Below are 10,067 nucleotides of genomic sequence, written 5' to 3'. Positions count from 1 at the left end.
TTTAGGAAACCCATGAGAGGCCGAGGACCCGGAAGCAGTTGCCATCTACTCTCTATACTCATTTTTTAATACACTATAAATTTCTCCTTTTATAAACAAATAAAATTAAGAAACTATAAAATTATCTAGATCTCTATACTCATTTTTTAATACATTATAGCTCAAAAACATGTTTTAATAAATAACCATCCGTACTAGTTGACCTTGCTTACGTGATCATCTCGGCGAGCATTTCTCCACCGGACGGCACCGTACTTGGTCAAGAAAGAGCTCCGATTCTACGAGGAAGGGAACACGGTCTTCCACGACCATTGTCGCTCTCCCTCATAGAATCAAAGCTCCTCCTTGACGTCCGTTACCGCTCGGCAGAGAACATGCTCGTCGAAATGAACACGGTCCGCTAGTTCAACTAGTACGAATTTTCTATAATTTTCTAACTATTTTCTAAGTTTATATTTATATATATACTACGTTTGGGTACGGTGATTGACAGACTACTGCGACAATATCGGGACATGTGAATAAATAATCATCCGTACTAGTTGAACTTACTTACGTGATCATCTCGGCGAGCATTTCTCTACTGGACGGCACCGTACTTGGCCACGGAAGAGCTCCGATTCTACGAGGAAGGGAACACGGTCTTCCACGACCGTTGCCGCTCTCCCTCGTAGAATCAAAGCTCCTCCTTAACGTCCGTTACCGCTCGGCAGAGAACATGCTCGCCGAGCTGAACACGGTCCGCAAGTTCAACTAGTACGAATTTGCTATAATTTTCTAACTTTTTTCTAAGTTTATATTTATATATACTTTAACCTTCTTTCATGTAAATATGCAAGCTTGAAGTGATTTTGAGCTCAAATTGCTTACAAATGAAAAAAAACCACAATAAAGAACCATATATATAGTGAACAAAATGACATAAGACAATAGTGAAAAATGAGAGTATGAGATTGGTAACCTTTACAACTGAAGAATCGACGGAGGAATCGAAGAATGAATGGAGGAACAATGGAGGGAGGGAGGAAGCAAGAACACTAGTGCAGTGAGCTTCAAAATATGCTGAGCTCGGGCTCGGGGAGAAAGAAGGAGACGGCCGATATATAAAGGGGGGACATTTAGTCCCGGTTGGTGGCTCCAACCGGGACTAAAGGTAACTTTCCAACCCCGGGTGCAGCCACGGCCCGGGAGTAGACCTTTACTCCCGGTTGGAGCCACCAACCGGGAGTAAAAGTATACCTTTAGTCCCGGTTTGTGGCTCCAACCGGGACTAAAGGTCCCTGCCACCTCTGTCTGGCGCAGTAGCCGTTGGGCAGGGACCTTTAGTCCCGGTTGGAGCCACCAACCGGGACTAAAGGTATTTCTAGTCCCAGGGCGCAAAAAATTCTGGGACTAGAGCCCATTTTGGCCGATGATGAAAGGTCTGCTCTCTACTAGTGATAGCGAGTCGCCTTACCAATCCCTTCTGCGCTTTCATAGCTTACATCCACCCACACAAAGGGTGGTGCCAGACACAGCAGTTCCCCGAACGTGGCAAGATAACCCAAAAACTATACTGTTAGCACATCACGGTCGCGGCGATGAACCTGCGTCCGATCGTGTTATCCCATTCCGCAACCAGCTAGCTTAAACACAGCAAACAATGCTCAGCGGACCTCCTAGAACCCATTTATTCCCAAAAATAGACACAATGACATGCATCACGCTGGCGCAAAAGGCACAACGGCTCAAGCAGAAACGTACACAAAGTGCAGGAAAGAAAACTGACACGATAGGTGCACAAGGTAAAGGGCCTGTTCGTTGGTTGGTTTCTGGGCTGGTTTGAGCTGGCTAGGTGCTGATTTTATGTGAGAGAAAAATACTGTTGGTTGGCTGGTTCAGGCTGGTTGAAACCAAGCACACAGGATGAAAAGAAAGGGCTCAATCACCGTGGGGGCTAGGGGCTAGGCTTGTCAGAGAAGCAGGACTTGACATGACGCCCATGGCCACAGTGATCGACTCGGCCCCCACGGCCACACGACGCGGCCGCCAATGAGGAGATCGCTATCATCATCGAAGTGCTCCCTGCTTCACATCCCAGCAGGTTCGCCGCTGGTCCGAGGGAGACAGGTTTATGGTATAGGGGATATACCCAGGTGATCGGGTTATGTATTTGCATTGTGTGGATTTTTTTGCGAGATTGTGTGGATTGTTTTATTTGCATTGTGTGGAGTGCAGCATTGTGTATTTTATGCGGATTGTTTTGTTTGCATTGTGTGGAGTACGACATTGTGTATTTAAATTTCAATGCAATCCAGGTGGGGGCGACACCTCCAGCTTCTCCTCCTCAAAGCAATCATGGCAAAAAATTTGGAGAGGCTCTAGGGCTCCATGGGATTGGGGGGCTTGAGCCCCCTGCAAGATCCGTCTCTACCCCTGGTCACCCCAAAACACACATGGGAACCGCTCTCACATAACAATAGTACGTATACTTACTCCCTTTATCATTTTAGGTCTATGCACGGGAATTTAACAACTAAAAAACAGTTTGGTGGATAGAAAATGAAATGATAGAAATAGGGATATAGATATATTGAGAAAAGATAAAAGGTGCACCGAAAGGTGAGAATGACAAATAATTTAAAACAACTATAGAAGGCTAGAATTACTATTTATTATGGGTAGTAGGTGCTACCGAAGAGAATCCAAGAGCAATATGACCGTAGAGCTAAAAAAAATAGAGCGCCAAGACTAAAAAAATTAACTTAAGATAACTCTAGAAATTTAATGGACAGAGGAAGTAAGAATCATATGAATAAAATAGAAATGAAGGGAGAAAACAAAGGAATACAAAATACGGGAAAGTTACAGAAAGTGGTTTGAAATATAGAGATAGAAAGTAAAAAAAAAAGCGATTAAAAACACCAGTATCAAATAAAAATAATTTTAACCCTTTCACTACTCACCCGTTTGTTCTGATCACCCTCTCTGCCGTTCTTCCAGAACTCCATCGCGTCACGCTCTCTCCCCCCGCCGTTTTTTCGAGGGGCTCCATCGTGGTCAATCCACCGGTTCCTGTGGCTGGTGGTGCGAGCCCCTGGTCAGGCTGTGGGCACCGCAGGGGGAAAGTGCTCCATGCCTCCATCACAATTCACAAGGCCATGTGCACAGTCGACATACAAAGCACCGCACAGTTGACAGAAATATTGCATGCTTTTGCTTGTACGATGTGGTAGATTATTCAAGCTATGTAAATAATGTAATGTAGTGGCAGTATGCCTCTTCGTATTGCTTTCACCATCGAGTCGCAAGGGCCAAATGGCAGAGCAAGAAACTAGCCTCACATGGACAACAATACGATCTTTAAGTCCGCTACTGAATACTGATGGTACCGCACATACACATAACCAGGCAATCCTTAAACGAATGGCAATACAGCCATTCCATCAGCTCTCGCCTCTCGGTAGTGTAAAAAATAAAGCCATAACCATATGTACAACGATGTTTAACATAATGACTCCCGGATCAAAGACGAACAACACAACAATTAAAGATTATCCACAGGTCACAGGCCTAAAATCAAAGGCCATATAGGCCGATAACCGCACTAAATCAAGCAACCTAATCAGGCAAACTACCCTCTAACGAAGTCTGACCATATCATACACATCTTCAGGCTTCATGGTAATGAACAAGTCAGCTTGCGCTCCCACCTGAAAGATGAGCCAACACGAACTGCATCTTCAGAGACTATGTGGACAATGTTTCTGTCTGGGCAGCTGACGATAATCTTCCATTACTCTCAGGTACAGGTGAGCCATGAACCTGAGCATCCTTCACTCCAGAATGATTGCCTGCAGCATCTAGCTCACAATCTGAACTGAGCTCTTCAGACTGGCTAGATGGAGATGCGTATATCAGGTTCAGCATGGCGTCACCGCAGCCACCCAGCTCAATCGAAGGGCAAGTAATGCTGCCATCCTCATGAACAGACTCTTGTTGAAGCAGCCGGTTCTTGAATTTATCTTCGGGTGTGCTGTCCGACATGTTTCCTTCACGTATCTTCTGACAGCAACTTAGGCACAGCTTGAAAGGGCATGTTGGGCAGCATCTCAAGAATTGGCTCACAGAGAGCTTACAGTTATTACTGCTTTCAGAAAACATTCAACAAGATCTCTGGTTAAATGAGAAATTGCAACAGAAAATAGCAGTTGACAAATACATCAAAAGGCAGCATAACCACTACCAAAATGCATATTCGAATAGCTAAGAAAAAAGCTAAACCGTAAAATGAAAAAAGAAAACTGAACTCTCTCTAGGATGATCAATGTAGATGCTTCAATGCAAAAGAATCATAAGGGTACCATAATCCTTTTAGAACACCTAGCATCGACTTGTTTATACGACATAAATATTTGAACATGTGAAAATAACTGACAAAATTGGAACAGTATTGGTACTAAACTAGTGACAAGACAACCATTAATATGCAGATTAACGTTTGCCTGACCAAAGAAATATCTAACTATATGTGCATTTACAGGATTGATTTATTTTATGCTCACCACAAGTATAAGAGTAAACACCCACAGTCCTTAAAAAATTTTCCAGGTTTTCATCTAGGTTCAGTCTCAGTGAGGATCCGGGTAATAATACATTTAAATTGGTTGCTCTAGAGTGAACCACTTAAAAAGAGGACCTCATTTTTAAGAGTTTATGGACCTAGGCGAGAATCCAAAAAAAAAAAAACTTTAAAGTGAGCCACTCAAAAGCAAGGACCCGGTTACACTTTATTCTGTCTCAAATAAGTGAAGGATGAAAACTTATTGAACTGAGAGTTACTAGCTTATATGTAGCTGATGGCGACATAAGAGATTAGAGCTTACCAGTAGAGTGACTCATTCTGACCATTTTCAGCAACCTGGACGCGGACATTAGATATTTTTGTTCCTAATTAAGAGTAGACAATTAGATTACAAAAGAACCACATAGCTTCAGATTTTTAAAAAGTACAAACAAACCTTGTATTTTAGCTTCTAATTCCAACTCATCAAGCTGCTCCTGGTCAAGTTTTACAGGTAAAAGCTTGTAAAATTGATGGTTGGAAATTTTTATGCTGAGTATCTTCCTTTCACCACTTGGCGGTTCCTGGAGATCCAAGTCATAAAACCAAAAAAATAAATACAACAATAAAATACCATTTTAATTGCTTTCCGCTGAGTAGAAGAAAGATCACCTTATGCGTAGCACCCTTGGTATGACCAAGGCTGCATTGTTTACAATTGCAGAGACCACGGCAAGCTGGACAACGAGCCTTTATATCCTTCCTGGACAACTTAGAATACCTGCAGGGTGCAGGGTGCAGTGTACTAACAGTCAGGGCCAAGATTTACTAGAACCAAAGCACACATAGGCATATCAAGGATTTGAGATCTAATTAACAATCTCCTGACATAAATCAGATAATCCATGTCAAACCCAAAATGAACTACTGAATCATTTGTTCCAAAGCTCCAAATAAATCAAATAATGCATCTCAAATTTAATGCGTTAGTACTTATGTAATTTCCATAGGTTATCTCAAATCTAAGTTCAGCGATTATTCATCAGTTTGCACTTCTCAACTAAGAATGTTCAGCAATCAAGTAGCATTGTTACTGCGATTAATGATATCTCCTAATATTTGATTAACTCACTTTATTGTAATGCAACTCGACACTTCTAACTCTGACACAAGCATCCACCACAATTAGCTAAGTTACAGCAGACAAGTTATTGTAGGTATTCCTTGGAAAAATACACAAAATCAGTATGAATGCATTCATGTATGAACAGTCAAGAACAAAGATGACAAATCAGTTCACATAAATGCAATGTACAGAAGATAAAGTTGTCATTTCAATAACTAACTTCAATAATGTTTTCTAAACACTCCAAGCTCCCTAAGGGCATGTTGGACAGGAGGGATATTATTTCATAGGATTTAGTTCCTAGTGCGGTCTCCTGCAAAACTTTTCCTAACTGAGTAGCAACAGAACAGTCACATACATGTTCACGAACTAATTTAAATAAGGAGGAGGTGTGGATCTTAAAATACACTGAGTCCTTCCAATCTAGAGTTACAAGTTTGTTAAACTAGTATTAAAACCTAACATGGTAATATCAAACAGCCATCTGTAGTCTATCTGTTTATGCACATGAGCAGTCATAGTATGGGAACATAAAAATAAACAAGTTAGAACCTTCAATATGTAGAGGGTCCATACTTCTTTAGTTGAGGCGTGTTTGCCACTTCAGTGTCATAATTTAGAGTAAAACTCTGTTTAAATTTTTAGGAAATTGAATTGTTAGCTCCCGGTTATTGGGGGAGCGCCAATAACATTATCAGCAATATCAGGGACACTGCTGCAGCAGACTACCAATAAGTCAGCACCCTGACATATTAAGGCCACCTATCACGGATGAACCGATCAATTCATTTTTTTATTTTCCCCTTTTTTCCTCCTCGCCCTCGCCCTCGCCCCCACCCCCACAGCTCCCATTCCTGTTCTCTCCCTTCTCTCATTCCCAGCTGAGCTGGCTCATTTCTGCCACCAACTCTGCCAAGGAACCCCCACTGTACCAAGGCCTGGACCTGCCACACCCTCAATGCCCGCAGCTGTGGCATGGCCTTTTTTCTGTTAGATGAAGAAGGGGGCAACCACCTCGAGGGTGGGGTGACCACCCTTGACACCAGCAAAGGAATGGGCATGTTTCCCATGCACCCTAGGTCAGCCAGGCCGCACATCACCAAAGGCGGTTACTTCACCCACCAAACAGCACAGGTATAGGGGGCCTGGGACAGCTGGAGATGTTCCTAGGGGTATCAAATTGAGGAAACCCTTCTATATGATCCCCCCCCCCCCCCCCCCCCCAACACACACACCACAACAGCCCCCAAGACACAAAAAAGAAGAGAAAAACCATTGATATTGCACAGCAGGATAGCCTATGATTATCTATCAAATGAAAGCACAACTTAAATATTGCATTTATGTTGACATGGCAACACATTTGCTTCATTCAGAATGGTGCAAGGAAGTAATTTATGCAAACTCTTCAAGTATAAATCTAAGTTAAATCTCCTTAGCAGTATCCCCAATCACATCAAATAGAGATATTTAAGCACTAGAAAAAGAATAGCTGAAATTGATTATAACTAATATACACAATGACAAGTTAGAAGTTATATGCAAAATAATTTAACATGCATGGAAAACACAGGATATGCACAGCTACATGGAAACAATAGTTCATAAACTAAGCAAATCTGTCTCCAATCTCTACTTCCTCCTCTGTAATCATTAACAAAATTTAACAGAGTACGGACCTAGAGTTGGTTATCCACAACTACACAGGAAAGTAATTTGATGACATCAATAAAAGGCATAAGCCCCCCAGGTGCACCAATTCAACCACTATAACAAGCTAAATAGCGAGCTAATCTCTTATATAATTACTAAATTGCAATCTACCAAGTTCTCATTACCACATAGTTAAAACTTTAAAAGTTTGAACTTTGTGTGTAATTTAATCATATGTTCCTGATGCACTGATTAAGCATGCAAATAAAGCAATGGCAAGCAAATCAAAGACTAACCATTTATTAATGCAGCTGTTACAGAAATTCTTATCACAGTTCTTGCAATTGGCAACACGCGCTGCCTTCTTTATCCCACAGCAGTGACATGTTCTTGCTGCTGCTTTTGTCATACTCATCGCACGAGGAACAACCTAATCCCAAACAAACATCAGTAATAAGCAAAGACCCAACAGAAAGCTAAATAATGAAGATCAAACTGTCAGTCATGAACAATTGAAGATTAGCTGGGTATAACCTTCACAGGACCAACAGGCAATGGCTCAGCATTCTTGGAACGATAGCACCGTTGTATAGGTGCAGGAATTTCTACACCAACCTTTGTAGTAACAGGACTTGACAGTGCTGCAGGTCCACTGCTACCTGGCGAGATCGTCATCAGTCCGTTCGGGAGATCCCTGGTCTGGCGGTCAGTCGTGGCTGCCTGAGGGGACATCGGCGGATTGATGCTCCTCCTGCCCTTCCTCTTGTTCTTCTGCCTCTGAAGAGCAACAGCTAGGACCTCCCCATCCGCTGGTAGCTTCTTGCCCTTGTTAGCCCTCGCGTAGTGGTACTCGCAGAAGCTAACAGTTGGGAGCGCACGGCCCGAGCAGCGCCACTTCTTCCCATCGCTGCGACGGCAGCGGAGGTGGTCCGGAAGTGGCGGCGGAGAGTCACCACGCTCCCCCGACTTCCGACGGCGCCGGCGGCGCGACGGCGCAGGGGTCTCCTCTGCTTCATCATCGGGAGTGGTCGCTCGCTTACGGCGGCGAGTACGGGAAGGAGGGGATGGAGGGGATTCCGCAGCATCACCTTCGGTGCCGGAGTCCCCACCGTCCTCTTCGTTCTCGCCGCCCGTCTCAGCGGCTTCCTCTTCACTCTCGCCGTCGGTCTCGGCGGCGGCTCCCTCCTCATCCTCGCCGTCGGACTCCTCCGCTTTGGCCTTCGGATCAGCACCCTTTGCATCTGCTTCGCGGTCGGAGCCAGTCTCACCGCCCTCTTCATCCTCGGCATTCGAGGCGTCAGGTTTCGCCTTCGCCTCGGTGGCTGCGGCTTCAGCCTTGGCCTCGCCGGCTTTGGCTTCAGGCTCCGCATCCATCTCGTCCGCTCCGTTCTCGCCGGCCTCCTCGTTGGCCTCTGCATCCATGGACTCGGCGTCGCTCTCCGATTCGTCTTCCTTCGCGTCCTCGCTCTCGGCGGCGGACTCCTCCTCCGCCTTCGCGTCCCCCGCCTCGATCTCGGACTCGACGGCTTCCTCTAGCTCGGGCTCGGGCTCCGGCTCGGTGGCCTTGGCTCTCGGCTTTGCCCTACCCCTCCCCTTCCCTCTACCGCGGCGCGGCGGCATGGCGGCGGCTGGCTAGGGTTCCGGCGAGTCGGCGCGGGGTCGGGATTGCTAGATCGAAGTGGGGGGGAAGTGGTGCGTGTACTGGCTGGCTCGGGGAGATGGACACAGGCGCGGGCTGCGGATGGGGTTAAGAGGGCTGCGCGAGTGGGGCCCGCTCTCTGACGACTCAGAGGCACATCGTCGGATGCGAAAGCTTTAAACGTGGGGGCGGTTACTGGCGATTCGGAAGCAGCTAGGGAGTTATTCAAGCTCGTGGCGGGCTGCGCCGGCCGCAGGGAGCGGCCCAGCCGTGGGATTGAGATTGGGCGGCTGAGATCGTACGATGTGCATTGATGGGAGATTTTTTCTTTTTTGAGGAATCATTTATGGGAGATTTTTCGTCTGTATATATATATATATATATATATAGAAATCATTTATGATTTTATATACTAATTTACGATAATGTCAATATATATTTACTATAGTTGGGTTACTATAACACACGAGGATATTTACCATAACGTTATAGTAAACCACTTAATAAGGAGTTACTATAATCTCATAAATTAACATAGCAATTATCGTAACTCAAAGTGGCTACAGAATAAGTTATTTTGTAGCCAGCTACAGAGTAGTAGTTCTATATATATATATATATATATATATATATATATATATATATATATATAGAACTACTATCCTGTAGCTGGCTACAGAATAACTTATTCTGTAGCCACTTTGAGTTACGATAATTACTATGTTAATTTACGAGATTATAGTAACTCCTTACTAAGTGGTTTAATATAATGTTATGGTTATGGCGATTCAGTGGTGAGCTGCGCGTGATCTGGACCGTGTTAAATCTGAATCGAACGGTGGTACACTAAGGCCCCTTTGGAAAACAGGGTTGCAAAAGCATAGGAATAGGAAAAATATAGAAATTTTATAGGAATGTAATTGTAATACAAAGGATTAAGAGCCTGTTTGTTCCTACGGTCGCTCTTAAAATTCATGTCACATCGAATGTTTGGACACATACATGTAGTATTAAATATAGACTAATTACAAAATTAATTGCACAACTTGCGATTAATTTGCGAGAAGGATCTTTTAAGCCTAATTAGTCCATGATTTGACAACATG

General features: G+C 44.1%; 1 protein-coding gene across 2 annotated transcripts; it reads right to left on the bottom strand.

The window, feature by feature from the left end:
* Positions 1 to 3,483: 3,483 nt before the first annotated feature.
* LOC136550270 (E3 ubiquitin-protein ligase JMJ24-like) lies at positions 3,484 to 9,053 on the bottom strand. Of its 2 annotated transcripts, none has more exons than XM_066541779.1 (6): positions 7,857 to 9,053; positions 7,619 to 7,752; positions 5,216 to 5,324; positions 5,001 to 5,127; positions 4,866 to 4,929; positions 3,484 to 4,126 (listed from the first exon to the last, which is right to left on the bottom strand). In XM_066541779.1, exons 1-6 carry the CDS (start codon positions 8,940 to 8,942, stop codon positions 3,730 to 3,732), a joined length of 1,917 nt encoding a protein of 638 aa, XP_066397876.1. In that variant the 5' UTR covers positions 8,943 to 9,053; the 3' UTR covers positions 3,484 to 3,729. The 2 variants fall into 2 exon arrangements, with proteins under 2 accessions (XP_066397876.1, XP_066397877.1); XM_066541780.1 differs by having other exon boundaries at positions 7,938 to 9,053.
* Positions 9,054 to 10,067: the final 1,014 nt, after the last annotated feature.

This window comes from Miscanthus floridulus, chromosome 4 (assembly GCF_019320115.1).
Source record: "Miscanthus floridulus cultivar M001 chromosome 4, ASM1932011v1, whole genome shotgun sequence".
Classification (NCBI taxonomy): Eukaryota; Viridiplantae; Streptophyta; class Magnoliopsida; order Poales; family Poaceae; genus Miscanthus; species Miscanthus floridulus.
The sequence above is the reverse complement of the archived record's forward strand: the minus strand, read 5'-3'. Positions and strand labels throughout refer to the sequence as shown.